Source organism: Diaphorina citri, unplaced genomic scaffold (assembly GCF_000475195.1).
Source record: "Diaphorina citri unplaced genomic scaffold, Diaci psyllid genome assembly version 1.1 scaffold59, whole genome shotgun sequence".
Classification (NCBI taxonomy): domain Eukaryota; kingdom Metazoa; phylum Arthropoda; class Insecta; order Hemiptera; family Psyllidae; genus Diaphorina; species Diaphorina citri.
In genome coordinates, this window is record NW_007377496.1 from 29,715 (window position 1) to 46,305 (window position 16,591).

General features: G+C 32.7%; 2 protein-coding genes and 1 long non-coding RNA gene across 3 annotated transcripts; 1 reads left to right on the top strand and 2 right to left on the bottom strand.

The window, feature by feature from the left end:
• The first annotated feature begins 2,301 nt into the window (after positions 1-2,301).
• LOC103518177 lies at positions 2,302-15,490 on the top strand. Its single transcript, XM_008483234.3, has 3 exons — positions 2,302-3,021; positions 7,742-7,880; positions 14,964-15,490. The coding sequence occupies exons 1-3, from the start codon at positions 2,727-2,729 to the stop codon at positions 15,136-15,138; spliced, it is 609 nt and encodes a 202-aa protein (XP_008481456.1). The 5' UTR covers positions 2,302-2,726; the 3' UTR covers positions 15,139-15,490.
• On the bottom strand, positions 9,789-11,579 carry LOC108253577. The gene is made up of 2 exons (XM_017447800.2): positions 10,275-11,579; positions 9,789-10,046 (listed from the first exon to the last, which is right to left on the bottom strand). The coding sequence occupies exon 1, from the start codon at positions 11,218-11,220 to the stop codon at positions 10,408-10,410; it is 813 nt and encodes a 270-aa protein (XP_017303289.1). The 5' UTR covers positions 11,221-11,579; the 3' UTR covers positions 9,789-10,046; positions 10,275-10,407.
• LOC113471037 lies at positions 15,080-15,789 on the bottom strand. The gene is made up of 2 exons (XR_003393885.1): positions 15,644-15,789; positions 15,080-15,368 (listed from the first exon to the last, which is right to left on the bottom strand). It is a non-coding gene; the product is annotated as an uncharacterized LOC113471037 (long non-coding RNA).
• Between the last annotated feature and the right edge of the window lie 802 nt (positions 15,790-16,591).

Sequence of the window (16,591 nt, forward strand, 5' to 3'; positions counted from 1 at the left end):
CATTGAAATGACCGTAAGGTAACAATAGAAATACCTATTTGCCATTCAATGAGACAAAATAATTTAGGAAATGGATCAAGTCTACGCCATCTTCAGATCCCATGTAGGTACGAAGTTTGCTGAATGCTGGCTCGTTGAAAAAGGAAATTCCAGAGATGATAGCTTAGGTTGTCGAAAAATGGTTTTCTGGTACCCATATCGGAACACAGGAACTGTCTGTTTGGTTTACTTCTTAACACTTTGGTCGCCCCGTCGGGCGTATATGCCTGACAGTGGCATTTCAGCACAGGCCCCGTCAGGCTTATTTAGCCTGACGCATGATAGCTTAGGTTGTCGAAAAATGGTTTTCTGGTACCCATATCGGAACACAGGAACTGTCTGTTTGGTTTACTTCTTGAACTTTGATGATTTTTTTTTTCTTCTCACAATAAAAATTGAACAGACAAAATTTTCATGAATTTTTTACCTGTAAAGGACTGATGAGTTACGGTGCGACACAATTATAGGCCCATAGCATTATATGCATGCGACCTGTGACCTAGTGTCAAATTGTTCATTAATTATTTAGGAATCTAATTAACGCGATGTTTACATGGACAATAATGACACTGCTAGGCCCAAGGTCTCTTGAAATATTTCGAACGTTTTTAATAGAATTTCCTTTTGACTATTCAAGGATAGAAGGTGTTTCTAGAGTTCGAAAATAATTCTGAATTCTTACGTACCTTTCTGTACTTACCTGGTCTATGATGAATTGATGATTAACTTTACATACTTATAAGTAACTATACACAGTCATACTATCTTTCACCATGGTTGCCTATGAATAAATAGACCCATTGTGGCAATGATAAAGATGTTACACGTAACATTTTAGTAAGAATGATAATACTGTAATCAGCTATTATTACATTATCATTCTCAATCTACCTGACTACAGTCTACCATGTGACTTGGGTGTGTGTAGTCCAACTACTGTCGAACTGGGTACCTACATATCTGGAGTCTGTATAGCGTACTGTGTATACTAGTGTACTTAGTTTGCTACTACCTACCAACATTGTCGGTTTGATAGTGCTTGACGGTTCATTAATTTGCTGTAACCCTGTAGTATCCAACAGAACATACTTTCACTTTCAAATTCGTTGATGTAGGCCACAATAATATTGTGTGCCACTATTATATCAGTTGGTCTACTAAGGGCATCCTTGAATTTTTTTTAAATAATTATGTAGGTAAATAAAAATAAATATCCAACAGATTTGTTGTTTTTGTGTGGGAGAAGTGGAGACGTAAATTTTAAAGTAGGAGAATTATCAGCTGTTTTGCCAAGATTTTTTTTTTTTTTTTTTTTTTTTTTTTTTTTTTTTATAACGTTGACCTTTTAGAGTTTGTAACAGACCAGTTTGTTTTGGAGATAACCTCCCTTTTTCCGATTCATCTTGAGTTTTATTTATCATCTGTTGAAAAAGGAAATGGAATAGTAGGTGAAAAAGGCGATGTAATTTCATATCTTGCTTCAAATTCATAATAATATTACTTGAATTCTTAACCATTTATTTCTTTTGTTGGGCGTCGCACTAGGCCCAAACTTTGAAGGTCCTTGGTTCAATTCTGGGCAGTCGAGGATTTTTTCGGCTCTTGGACTTCTCTACTAATTGGAGTGCAAAAAAGAAGCGACTGGTTTTAAGGAGATTTTTTAAACAATCTCAAAGTGGTATAGTAGTAAACCATTGTAGGTCATATCGAGAATACAATGCATCATACAACACTTACAAAAAACAACACACCGAACCTGGAACCTGATAAGAGTTGGTTTCAAACCACTTCCAAAGAAGATCAGTCGGTATTCGGACTAGTATTACGTACACATCTGGATCTGGCAAAGAGTAGGTCGAATGGCCTTGAAATTCATCAAATTGTGGACGTCTCCAATTCATTGAACGCTAAATAAATGACTATTTATTGAGACCATGTAGAGATGTAGGAATCATACGTTGACCTTTTAGCGTTTGTAACAGACCAGTTTGTTTTGAAGATAACCTCCCTTTTTCCGATTCATCTTGAGTTTTATTTATCATCTGTTGAAAAAGGAAATGGAATAGTAGGTGAAAAAGGCGATGTACATACATTTCAATGTTATTATCAACTTGGATATAGGTACAGGTTTCAGGTTTGAACACACGTACTGATTTTCTTGCTTTGATTTTGTTTATCTCTTTGTTATCCCTATCCTGTCACTAAACATATTTTGTATAATATTTTTTCTTAATAATAGTAATTTTTCTTTAATTATATCTAGTCAAACGAGTGAATTTTTACTTCCTATTTTTTGAAATAATTTAACTCAGAATTACATAAAATTATTATCTCTAAACTATCAAATATTTGGAAGAACTTGAATATCAAAATTTGATTATTTTATTTATAAAATCAAAATTTTATATTTTCTTTGTGATCATGTGATGATAAGCAATTATATTTTTTGAGTGCCTACCTTTCTATCAATTGATGCTGTGCTCTGGCAATTTTCAATGTTACAAAACTACTTGTAAGTGAGGAAATATGTAAGAGGAAGATCATCAGATTTATAAAATGAGATACAACTTTATAAGGACTTGCAAAGGATAATATGGGACTATCGGTCCCATGACAACATTGATATAGAAACAAACACAATATCTAGTGGTGGTAAATATTTTAAAACTTGAAAATTATTCTCCACAATGGAAACAAATGTACTTCGAATATTAATATTGATAATTTTGTTTTTCCTTCTAACATGTGAATATAGTACTTTCATAAGCAAATTACTTATTGATGATAATGAGACTGAAGTTATTACAGATGTAAATAAACCAAATCCCATCACTAGACGAAGTAAAGACAAATCCTATTATAACAATGAAATATCATTGAGTGATGTGATAAATGGGAATGAGGGAGATAATGAAGAAGAGGAAGAAGATGATAATGATGAAAATGAAACTGAAAGTAACAAGGAATCTATGAAAAGTAAATGTAAGTATTCTATTCTATTCCAGTTTTCTGGACTAAAAAGTGCACTTGACATCTCATCTAATAAAGGTATGATGGTTTGAATCGAAGCTCCAAGGGCTCCAAGAAAAGTATCATTCTACTCATCAGTTTCAGAAGAATCTGTAGAATTGAATCCATTACCAGAAGCAGAATGAACAACATGTAATGATGTAAAATCATTTGCACATAGCAAAGGTATAGTCCAATATGAGCAACAGAACTTAAAGTATCCATAACCAATGATAAAAATGTAGTTCATCAAATGTAGCACATGAGAATGTTATCTATGTATATTGGCTGCACGCTGCATATGGGGCAGACATTGATGATGTAAGAGGTCTTCCACTTAGTATTGGTTTGATTAAATCTGTTATGGTATAAGGATAAGTCTGCGGACACAAAGATCCATTTCAGCAATCATCTGCGTTGTATGAAGGATACGTATAAAGTGAGTTGAGAAATCAATGGCAACATTAAATTTGTAAGAAATTGCACGTTTAAATTTGCTATTTTGAAATCGGTGTAATGAAATTAAAGAAGCCAACATGGTTGCATCGAGCCTTTTTCCGGTTTCGTTGAAATTCCAAGAAATAAAGTATCTTGCAAGGTAAACCTGAGTTCTAATATAACATGTGAATTCTAGATACCACGTAGGTACCTATGATATATCAAATAAGTACCTACATGGCTGCCTAGTGCTAAATCTCTTCAAATTATAAACTTATAATAACAACATTCAAGTGTTGTCACATGCTGTTGATGAGCAATAAATATTAAATGACACTAACAGCACAAGTTCTACAGAATTCACAAATTTTAGTATTGATGTTATCAAATGACAAATTGATGGTTCAATCAAACAAACTCATAATATTAAGCAGGTGTCAAAATATAGTATTATGAAGTAAAATAATAAAAAAAAAGTCCTAGAAGCCATTAGCCTATTGTAGTAGGTATTCGAGGAAAAAATATACAAAGCTTTAATTTATTTGGAATTTCATATGATGATTTCAATATCGTATAATTCATTTGCCATTTGAGTACGGATAGAGAACCTATTATCCTTATTATTTCTTGTGACTGAAAATCTGGTGTGAACTCCTCCTCTAACCGCTTCTCTCTGCCCTTATCCATACCAAAAGTCACATAAAGAAGCATGAGGTGAAAAAGTAATAATAATGAAAAAAATACTGATTTCTAGTTCACCCATTTTGAAGTCTACGCCACTGGATTGGTTTGTACTATCGTGGTCTAGAATGACATTGAAAAGTTCTTCATGGCTAAGATGATAACATTTATACGACCTTACCATTGGAACGAAACAATGGGCTCTAGAAGTTATCGAGGTTGGGAAGAATATAGACCTATGATGGATAGTATCTATTTCTCATTAGTATGAGCATTATGAGTAGGTATGTGCTAGCTGTCCTGAGCTGCTAGGTGTTTGTGTAACAGTCTATTGTGAATTGTAATCATGCGACTGGTTGTGTGGCGTTGCATATTATTCGTATCAACATGTCACCGTAATGTGATAATTATATCTTTGAAATCTGTACCTAGATACTTACACAAGTGAATAAACATGGGTTTGACAACACACTTCATTTTAATCAAGTCTAACACACGCTTTATCAAACAGGAGCCTGGTGCACACGGTTTGACTTTTCTTAAAATTTGAGCGTGAGGAAAATTGGTAGCGTGGGTACCAAACTTTACATCAAAAGTGTTGTTCATTTTAAAATGTTCAATAACTACCTATTTGAAAAAAATAATCATAAATACATCGAATATTCGAATACCCATATTTCACCCTCATATTAAAAAATAAATAAGACCTTTTAGACTTTAGTAAAAACGAAAAAAAAATCATAAATACATCGAATATTCGAATACCCATATTTCACCCTCATATTAAAAAATAAATAAGACCTTTTAGACTTTAGTAAAAACGAGGAATATTTTAGAATAGAGAGATGAGTTAGAGCACCGAGCCATAAATCTACTAGAGATTTTTGGGACAATTTGTTATTATGAAAATCTTTTTTTAAAAAAGCAAAATAAATAATAAATAACTATGCTTAAAAGCTTTTGAATCGTGCCTGAAAATTGCACAACGCTTTCTAGTTAGGTTAGGCTGAATTGAATGTAAAAAAAGCAAATAATAAATAACTATGCTTAAAAGCTTTTGAATCGTGCCTGAAAATTGCACAACGCTTTCTAGTTAGGTTAGGCTGAATTGAATGTTGAATTACTTGTGGACAGATTACGATCTAAGTAGATAGGTAGCTTACTTAGTAATATGAAACATGATAGCCTCAAGGGCAAGGGCTAGGTAGTTAGAAACTAGCCCCACAATTTTATCACCAACATAATCGAATGTAAAGTTACTTAAATTGAGGCATAGAAGAAAAGCTAGGGCACTCGTATTTTGATAAAATAAATAAACCTGCTTCATGAATAACCAACTTGAGAATAATCTTGTCACATGCTGTTGATGAGCAATAAATATTAAATGACACTAACAGCACAAGTTCTACAGAATTCACAAATTTTAGTATTGATGTTATCAAATGACAAATTGATGGTTCAATCAAACAAACTCATAATATTAAGCAGGTGTCAAAATATAGTATTATGAAGTAAAATAATAAAAAAAAGTCCTAGAAGCCATTAGCCTATTGTAGTAGGTATTCGAGGAAAAAATATACAAAGCTTTAATTTATTTGGAATTTCATATGCAGCACTTAAGTAAAGTTTTTAAAAATTAACTTCTAAGTGGGATGATAGGTACCATGTTGTATAAACTTAAGTCACCGTCTTCAACTTTTAACATTTTCATTTATTTTTTAACACCTACCTATCTATTTTCAAAATACTCAAATATGTAAGTTGTATTGATTTTTCCACACTAAAACAAATTTAAAATGCTTTTATGCTTATTGAATTGCTTAAAAAATTATGATGTATCATGCACGTGATTCCAACTAATGAGATGTGTGAATTTTGTGTTATTCTGTAAAACACATTAGAGAAGATGTTTTTAAATAGCATATCATCAGTTATCCTCTTTTTCTTTGTCATCTTTTTAGAATTTGCAAGAAATTTCTTCTCGTTGTGTACTTTATGTAAATATTTCCTTTAAATACTTTAGAATATTTGTATCAATTCCTCAAATGTTTATATCAATATTGCTTGTAAATTGTCAAATTTAATTAATTCTTACAGCAGTAACAAATAATGTAGATATCTGCCTGTTGGAAGTCATTTCATAGTTTTACAGTCTCATGCCTAGACTGAAATTCTATTGTAAGAGTTTAACCTAATGATAAACTGTAGGATGATGTCAATCCTAATTACTTTTACATTAGCTTCAAGATACAGATGCATAATGACCTTGAAGTCCTAATGACCCCATAATGTCATTGAAATTACTTGTCTAGAAATTGGATAGGTGTGTGATATGAAAGATTACCTACTGACTAATCTATTCATCGATAATGATCTATTTTTATCACGGTAGCAAAAATGAGTTCCCTCAATAGACTGCCTACAATATTTTGCTAATAAGTTTTATTTTGAGATTTTTTGGTTTCCAATAAATAAGGGTACAAAGAAGCAATGTGCTCTCAAAATATTCATGTATTTTTCACTTTAAAATAATGATTTATTACAACACACTCAAAGGCTTTTAAGCGCGTAAAGTCTTTACAATGCGTTTTACGTTGACCTTTTAGCGTTTGTAACAGACCAGTTTGTTTTGAAGATAACCTCCCTTTTTCCGATTCATCTTGAGTTTTATTTATCATCTGTTGAAAAAGGAAATGGAATAGTAGGTGAAAAAGGCGATGTACATACATTTCAATGTTATTATCAACTTGGATATAGGTACAGGTTTCAGGTTTGAACACACGTACTGATTTTCTTGCTTTGATTTTGTTTATCTCTTTGTTATCCCTATCTAGGAATCTATCTCTCTTTTCTGAAAGAATCTCTCTTTTCTCGAATGAAGAGGACTTACAGCAATCTGCTGATATAAATTATTTCCTCGGAGTATATTTGGTGTCCCATGCAACCAAGTCAAGTAACAAATCGGTTTATCACATTAGTAGTTAAACGTAGACCGATGCTCATATTTCCTTTGGTCCAAGCCAATGTCTGCCATTATGTGAACACTGGCTACGTTGCCAGTAGTATCCAAGACTGTATACTATTGCATAAATTATTGCATAAGTTCATTCATGTGTGTCTACCAACCTTAGCAATGCCAGTATGATTTATAATAAAACTAGTTTGCCTAAATGGATTGGTCGAATATTTCCGAGCAGGAAATACTTTGTTTCTGTGGAAGTTCGCCACATTTATCTCTGAGACCGGTTCTTATTTTGGTGTTGAGGCTTTTAATTAATATTATAAAGACCTACTAAAATATAAAGGAGAGTCTAACAAGATTTGGGTATTTTTAGTGGATGTGCTGAAACTATTGTGTTTTCTAATGCAGGCTAAGAGAAGGTGGATAAAGAAAAATACCTACCCTAATATGTAACATCGATAGTTGGGTAATTGTTGGCCTGATTTTTTTTTTTTTTTTTTTTTTTTTTTTTAAAAAAATTTTTTTTTCCCCCTTTTTTTTTTTCTTTTTTTTTTTTTTTTCCTCTTTTTTTTTTTTAAATGTTTACATTTCCTTTTCTCTGATTTTTTTCAGCAACATTCCTATCAATCAAAAAGAAGATGATTAGCACAATGAAGAACAGCTGTCTACCCAAGCTGATATGTGAACTGAACGCATCCACCAATAAAGACGCTCTCACGGATGGAGAGAAGAGTTTGCTGAAACTCATCAGGTAATTTTCAGTGAAAAGAATTAACTCAAAGCAGAGTAAAATGGAGAAATTACAAACCTAACCAATCCTTGTATTGATAAGATGGACAAATCAGTAACTCTTGGAAAATCTAGAATGGAAACACCTACATTGGGAGGAAGTGGAATGTTTCACAGTACATAGGTAGCTCAGTAGAACCCTAACTCTATTCAAAAGAATAAAATCCGAAGTTATTGATTGAGACAGAGAATACATTAAAAACAGTAGGTAGGTATGCGAATATTATAGCTTAACAATCAGAATATCTAGAATAGTTATCTGACTGTTTCCCATACCTAGTAGGTGCCTAGTAACGTAGGCACCTATATTAGATCATGTTTATGGCATAGGGTGGAGTGATGATTTCATGCGAATATTATAGCTTAACAATCAGAATATCTAGAATAGTTATGACTGTTTCCCATACCTAGTAGGTGCCTAGTAACGTAGGCACCTATATTAGATCATGTTTATGGCATAGGGTGGAGTGATGATTTCACCTATGATATATCAAATAAGTACCTACATGGCTGCCTAGTGCTAAATCTCTTCAAATTATAAACTTATAATAACAACATTCAAGTTTTACTTCCTACATTTTATTTAGTATGCCCAAACATTAATATACGAGTACAAGCCCATATAATATCTGGGCAGACCTTGATTCATATGTAGTTACCTACCTACATATTATATGCTTTTATTATATTTCCCCGTCCTTATTCCAAAAGTTCTCAAATTCCTTAACTGGAATTGAATTGTCTTTAGTAAGTTTACAGTATGGTTTGGAAAACTCCAACAGTCAAATTCTGAATCAGAAATGTTAACGGATTTGCAATAATTTTGTGTTCAACATTGGGATATCCGTTTCAGATGATTACATTACCGTCTAATCGCTTCAAACACTTTCCCTTTCACCAATGTGGCGATGCTGTTTTCCTGTAAACCATGGACCATTAAGTTGCCTGTGCAGTCAACTGTTTTTGATATAATGAACACAAAAAAAGTCCTCTTCCCTAACCTCGTAATTCAGAATAGGTTATCTTGTAAGTACCAAATCGATTTTATATCACTAGTAACTCCTGAATGTAGGCAAAACTCTTTACATTTCTCGGCAGTATTCAACTGAGCTACTATAGTCACTGAGTCAGGTAAAATTTGTTTTGCCTTATCACTAGCAGGCAGAAGTTGGCTATACCTTGTGTGTGGATGTTTGCATATTCATCCAATATGAACAGCCTGAGATATTGATTCTAAAGCTGTTGACTGGGAATGTAGTGTGTAATATTCCAATTTGGTGGAAATACTTGTATTCTGTAATGCGCAAGGTAGAATGATTCTGCATACTTTCGGTAGCGTGGTAAGGTGCTCGCCTGGTAAATAGGAGGACTCTGGTTCAATCGCCTAAAAGTGGATTTTCATCCTCATTTGTTCGAGATTTTGCCTTCTTAATAATACGAGCACAAAGCTCAAAGTGTTAGCTTGTAGAGGAAGCCTCAGGTCTATAATCTATTAACCCTCCGCTCGAGATTTTATTATCCTGATGGGCGTTTGTCGATTCCCCCGAATTTTTGATTTGTTTCTATTTCCGGTGTTCTATTCCCCCGATGAAATATTTGGGTAGCCATGGAACATTCAAGTTTTACTTCCTACATTTTATTTAGTATGCCCAAACATTAATATACGAGTACAAGCCCATATATCTGGGCAGACCTTGATTCATATGTAGTTACCTACCTACATATTATATGCTTTTATTATATTTCCCCGTCCTTATTACAAAAGTTATATCTGGGCAGACCTTGATTCATATGTAGTTACCTACCTACATATTATATGCTTTTATTATATTTCCCCGTCCTTATTACAAAAGTTCTCAAATTCCTTAACTGGAATTGAATTGTCTTTAGTAAGTTTACAGTATGGTTTGGAAAACTCCAACAGTCAAATTCTGAATCAGAAATGTTAACGGATTTGCAATAATTTTGTGTTCAACATTGGGATATCCGTTTCAGATGATTACATTACCGTCTAATCGCTTCAAACACTTTCCCTTTCACCAATGTGGCGATGCTGTTTTCCTGTAAACCATGGACCATTAAGTTGCCTGTGCAGTCAACTGTTTTTGATATAATAGGTACCTACGATCTGAAAATACAGTGATGGAAATCGTGTTGTGATCAGTCAAAAGATAACGAAAAACTGTGGGACCATAGTAGATAGTGTAATTTTTACAGTAAATGTTTTCTACAATTTCGTATCTTACCTTAAAATTTCCATCAGTGTTATTACTAGTTTTGTTTCAAGAGCTGCAGAACTGAATCATAAATAAGGGCCCTTGTGAGATCTGTATAAAATTTAAAATTCTGAACTCACTTTATTAGTTCAAATAGAGTATTCATTTATTGTAGAACGATTTGTGCAAGCATTCATGCTACCAAAAATAATGTTTTCAAATATTATCTGACATTTTCAGTGGGAAAATCTTCGATCCTTCCAAGATCCTTATTCACTGAAGAACATCTATGCTTCCAAGGAATAGTTTCTTCAAAGTGTCTTGCATAAACGGTTGTCCTGCCTGCAAATAGTCCATCATGACATTGAACGGAATAATAGGAATACCAGGGTGCTCCCACTTTTCCAATGAGAATACAAAATTGTGCAAATATTTTTCTAATTGGCCGTAGATAACGTGAAGTGAATTTCTTAACACTAGTTCTCGCTTGTTGTACCTCTCAGTATGATATAGTTCCCAAGCCCAATACTGCTCTACGTAATGGTAGGGTACTTTTCCCTCATGGTTCTTATGTCTCCGCAACATCTCCAGCAAATTTTGACGTCGATAATTTTTATCTTCTTTTATCATTTGTACTATGTGCTCGTTTATCCAAATGTCCAGTTCTTTCTCGTAATTATCTACGAATCTTTGGGCGACAAAATACCCTTCTAATGAATTCAGCTTTGGTATTCCTCCATATTGATACACAAATTTCATGGGCTCATAAATCGCGTCTTCTATACTGCGATTCCATAGGCTAGAATGATTGTTTTGAAGGAACTGTAACAAACATATCCGGACCCGAGAATCTTCGAATATATTTACTTCTTCTGAACTCTTTGCAATGTCTGGTCTATTGACAGGTAGAATTGGTTGGTAGAAATAGTATTTCTGAGTTGTGGTTGTTTTTGCTGCTCGTCTATTTCTGATGAGAGACTTTTCATTTCTTTCATGAACTGTTTTCTCGCTTTTTGATAGACACATAATACTGGTTGAGGTCTCGATGATAAAAATGGTAACTAATAGATCATATTGTATCTTCATACTTTACTACTGAAAATGTCTTACTATCTTATTTACTTTTATTTACCATGATTTATGTTCACTTCTTGTTCAATACAATTTTCACGGAATCGATCCATCAAAATAATTCAGTTGATTTGTACACAATTATTTAGAATTAAATATTTAGTGATTTATGAAAGACATTCAAGTAAATTTTATCGTTACTAGATAATTAGAAAAAGTTCATAAAAAGTGTATATTATACAAATATTAAACAAAATGAATGCCCAATCAAAAGATAGAAATCCAAGGAACTCGTAGTTATTCAAAATATACTGGATATAAAAATCGAGACGTAAAATTCATGAATTATTACAAACAATATTTTGTTGAAGTTGTCACATACCTACCCCTTTGAATATGAAAATTAAAAGAAATTTATATGCGTGTTGCAATATTTACGTGCTTCCGGAGTCTTTGCATACACATGCATAAGATAATGTGTTGAGTAATTGGTACTCGCATATTGGGTACAGGGTACCTTAGATGTACTTTTTTTATCCTTGCATCATAAATTATCAAATAATTTATGGATATTGATAAATGATACTTATATGGATTCTGATTCTAAGGATGTCTTCCTTTATGTCACCACCAAAAATCGTACCAGAACCTCCTGTAGGTACCTATAGGCAATTGAATGCTAGAGAATGGAGGTTGATTAATTAAAAACAATAATTGGGTACCTTACTTAGTAATATGAAACATGATAGCCCCAAGGGCAAGGGCTAGGTAGTTAGAAACTAGCCCCACAAGTTTATCACCAACATCATCGAATGTAAAGTTACCTAAATTGAGGCATAGAAGAAAAGCTAGGGCACTCGTATTTTGATAAAATAAATAAACCTGCTTCATGAATAACCAACTTGAGAATATAACATAGATAATAATCACTTCTCTAGCCTGATTCTATTACATACTCTGAGCAAGATAAATATTCATTTCCTAAGAAGAAAATTCGATTATAACATAGATAATAATCACTTCTCTAGCCTGATTCTATTACATACTCTGAGCAAGATAAATATTCATTTCCTAAGAAGAAAATTCGCACGGATTTTCGAGGAAGCAAGAGGAATAGTCTTAGGAACAAAGTTTTACCTTAGATACATTTTAAGGCCTATGTTCTTACCCTGCACAAGGTTAAGGAAGGTGGGAGTTCCACCGTTTTTCCATACATTAGATTTGTTTTTAGTTATTTCCCATACATTAGAACGCTCTACATAAATCATATGTCGCCTTATACATTTTAAGGCCTATGTTCTTACCCTGCACAAGGTTAAGGAAGGTGGAAGTTCCACCGTTTTTCCATACATTAGATTTGTTTTTAGTTATTTCCCATACATTAGAACGCTCTACATAAATCATATGTCGCCTTATACTTTTAGACTTTGACTCAATTTATTTCGTATTATGTGACTGAAGGATTTATTTATACCTACCCCTTTGAATATGAAAATTAAAAGAAATTTATATGCGCGTTGCAATATTTACGTGCTTCCGGAGTCTTTGCATACACATGCATAAGATAATGTGTTGAGTAATTGGTACTCGCATATTGGGTACAGGGTACCTTAGATGTACTTTTTTTTATCCTTGCATCATAAATTATCAAATAATTTATGGATATCGATAACTGATATATGGATTCTAATTCTAAGGATGTCTTTCTTTATGTTACTTCACCAAAAATCGTACCAGAACCTCCTGTAGGTACCTATAGGCAATTGAATGCTAGAGAATGGAGGTTGATTAATTAAAAACAATAATTCAATTTTCCAAATCATACAGCGCTTCCAGTGTCTCCTACATATGGCAACTTTTAAAAAATCACAACCACAAAAATAGTAGCCATTGGATTTTTTTCCCAAACAAAAGCAGATAATAAATAAAAAAACCTGATGATATTTCGAACGCTTTATGAATTATAGCCTTTAATCTGGAGCAATTTTGATACAAAAGTATTTATTTGCAGCATTTAAGTAAAGTTTTTAAAAATTAACTTCTAAGTGGGATGATAGGTACCATGTTGTATAAACTTAAGTCACCGTCTCCAACTTTTAACATTTTCATTTATTTTTTAACACCTACCTATCTATTTTCAAAATACTCAAACATGTAAGTTGTATTGATTTTTCCACACTAAAACAAATTTAAAATGCTTTTATGCTTATTGAATTGCTTAAAAAATTATGATGTATCATTATTAATGTACCTGAGTTTTGTGCTTAAATACTTTGTCTTTCAAAAATTATTTTCAATACAAATACATATCAGCTATGCAAAAACTTCGATTCTGTCAGGAATCTAATCCAGGACCTCCGCTGTGCAAACCTGGTGTGATATCCTTACACCTAGGTATGTGGGTAGATTATCCATTTTCCTTTTGTCTTAAGAACTTTCAAAGATACTACTGTTCTAATCTGTATAGTAAAAACATCTCAAAAAATTAATGTACCTGAGTTTTGTGTTTATATTTTGTCTTTCAAAAATTATTTTCAATACAAATACATATCAGCTATGCAAAAACTTCGATTCTGTCAGGAATCTAATCCAGCACCTCCGCTGTGCAAACCTGGTGTGATACCCACTCGTCTACACGTCTACGGAGGATCCTTACACCTATGTGGGTAGATTATCCATTTTCCTTTTGTCTTAAGAACTTTCAAAGATACTACTGTTCTAATCTGTATAGTAAAAACATCTCAAAAAATACATATCTGGCTATTCTAGATATTGAACTATAAGAATTTTTATTTTTATGGTAGTAACTTTTTGCCCGTTCTTCACGACGAAAAAATCTGTGGCTCTAGTTTGATATAAGTTTCACAGGTGCTTGCTAAGGGAGGTTCATTCCGAAAAATTAATCGCAATTACTTTATAGCCAAGTTGTAACTAAAGAAAAACCGCTCTACACACAGATCTTGCTTTTTTGAGTAGGTACATATCTTAATGATAGACAGCTTTGAACCTGATCTTTAAATGAATATTTACTGTGGAAAAAACAACAAAAATCCGAGAGGAAAGATGAAAAAAATCTTTTAATAAGCTGTGTTAGTGTGGTTTGACATAATAATCGTAAAACTCAACGATTATTGCACGCAATTTTGAAGCTTCCAAGAGAGGAATTCCTCATTCATAAAAATTTCATAAGGATGCTTTTGACCCTCCTTGATTTTTGATGATCAAAATGAAAGCTATAAATAAAATTTATATATCACGTCTTGGTTATTCCAGTTTTCTGGACTAAAAAGTGCACTTGACATCTCATCTAATAAAGGTATGATGGTTTGAATCGAAGCTCCAAAAATTTTGCCAATTTAATTGGTCACTGCTGGACATTTTTCATCGAACGTTAACTTCATTAAAAGTATTTTCTGACTATGTACTTAACTAGTTGTAGCCGAAAGTATAAAAAAGCAATGCGTTTAACTTTAATGCTATGTACAGCGGGGCAAAGGAACGTATGTGCTAAAAGTAGTTTTCCGAATAAACTCGTAAATTTTCATCATATGAGTGCTTGATTCTCAGTCATTCTGTACCTTCATATTCAAATTTACTGTGTGTTTTTTTATGCAGATTTCGTAGTAGGTTTAGGTGCCTATTTATTTTCTGTACTTGGTACTTTACTACTTTAATAGAATGAAAAAGAATAAATCCGAAGTACTGTCAATATACATTTACCAAATTACTAAATTTTAATTATTGACTTTTTTTTTCAGGGAGACAAGTATCAGTATGACGGCAGAAGTGACGTCCAAGTACCATTTTGCGGCTCACATGGGGCAGCTGATATCCGGAATCGACGGCAATGGATGCCACAATTTCTACCCCAGCTGCCCGTTACCAGGAGTCCAAATTTTGAATATGCTAAAGAAGGATAAAGTTTCCTACTGATATTATTAGGAGTCTGTTCAATTTTGCCAATTTAATTGGTCATTGCTGGACATTTTTCATCGAACGTTAACTTCATTAAAAGTATTTTCTGACTATGTACTTAACTAGTTGTAGCCGAAAGTATAAAAAAGGAAGTCTATTTTACAAGCAAGGAAAGTTCAACTTGCTTAGCTAAAGTTATAGTCTAAAGTTCTAAACAGATCTGAAGATCTCAATCAAGAAGCCAAGATCTCAGAATTATGTAGCTGTGTAACTTGTGTTTTTCCATATCTGAAGGAAGTTGGAATTTCAAAGAGAGCAAAAGAGTTTCAAATTAATTTTATCTATTAGTGCTTAACACGATTAAAATGCCTTGCACAATTAAAATTAGCTTTCTCTATCAAAAATGTCCCATTTGAAAGGGCGTAATGTCTTTTTTTTTTTTCAATGTTAGATATTAGGTACCTGTTATGTACGTATAGACTTAGGTATAGCTACTATGTAAATAGGTAAGAATTAATGTTACCTTAAAATGCCTTGCACGATTAAAATATTAGCTTTCTCTATCAAAAATGTCCCATTTGAAAGGGCGTAATGTCTTTTTTTTCAATGTTAGATATTAGGTACCTGTTATGTACGTATAGACTTAGGTATAGCTACTATGTAAATAGGTAAGAATTAATGTTAAGTTTCTGAGTTAACCATTCTTAATTATGTGATAATTTAAATTTAGTATGATGTAAAAATGTATTTTGGGTGAGACCAGTTGTTTAATTTTCCTGAAAAGTTGTCTGTATCAAAATTGAAGTGATGTATGTGAGAATTGTGAAATTCATCTGTAATTTGATTTTTCTGATAACATTTATTCACATACCTAGAGGTCTCTATGTTTTCTCTTTCTTTCAAGTTTTGTAAAACAAAATACAAAAAATCATTACAAAACTGTTACCATTTTTATGAACATAACATTGTTTCATTTCATTCCAAATTAGTTCTTTCAGTTTCAGAAAATATATTGTAACAATGATGTGAGGTTTCTGTTACAAGTGATCCAGCGATCTATATGAAGATTGAGAAAAAGGAAACCTACGAGGCCCGCATTGGTTCAATCAGGGCCAAAAGCTAATGAACATCAAACAGACTATTTGGGAACTACTGCAAATCAAATATTTTCATATTAAAAGGGACCTTGCAGTCTATACGTAGGCAGTTAGGTACGAATGCCTATTCTTACTTACAATGTTTTATGTTTCACGTTAATGCGTTGATTATTATTCTAATATTTTAATGGATTTTCATATAGTGAAGTTTCTCCCCCATAAGGTAGGTACTTGCTTATGAAGCACCTTTTTTCGGTAACATTAAAAATCATTCCCTCAATAACAGTAAAGACACCATAAGACTAAAAAAAAGAAGCTCTTACTCTCGTTACTTAGTTTTTAATTAAACCATAATTAATAATGCATATTAATAC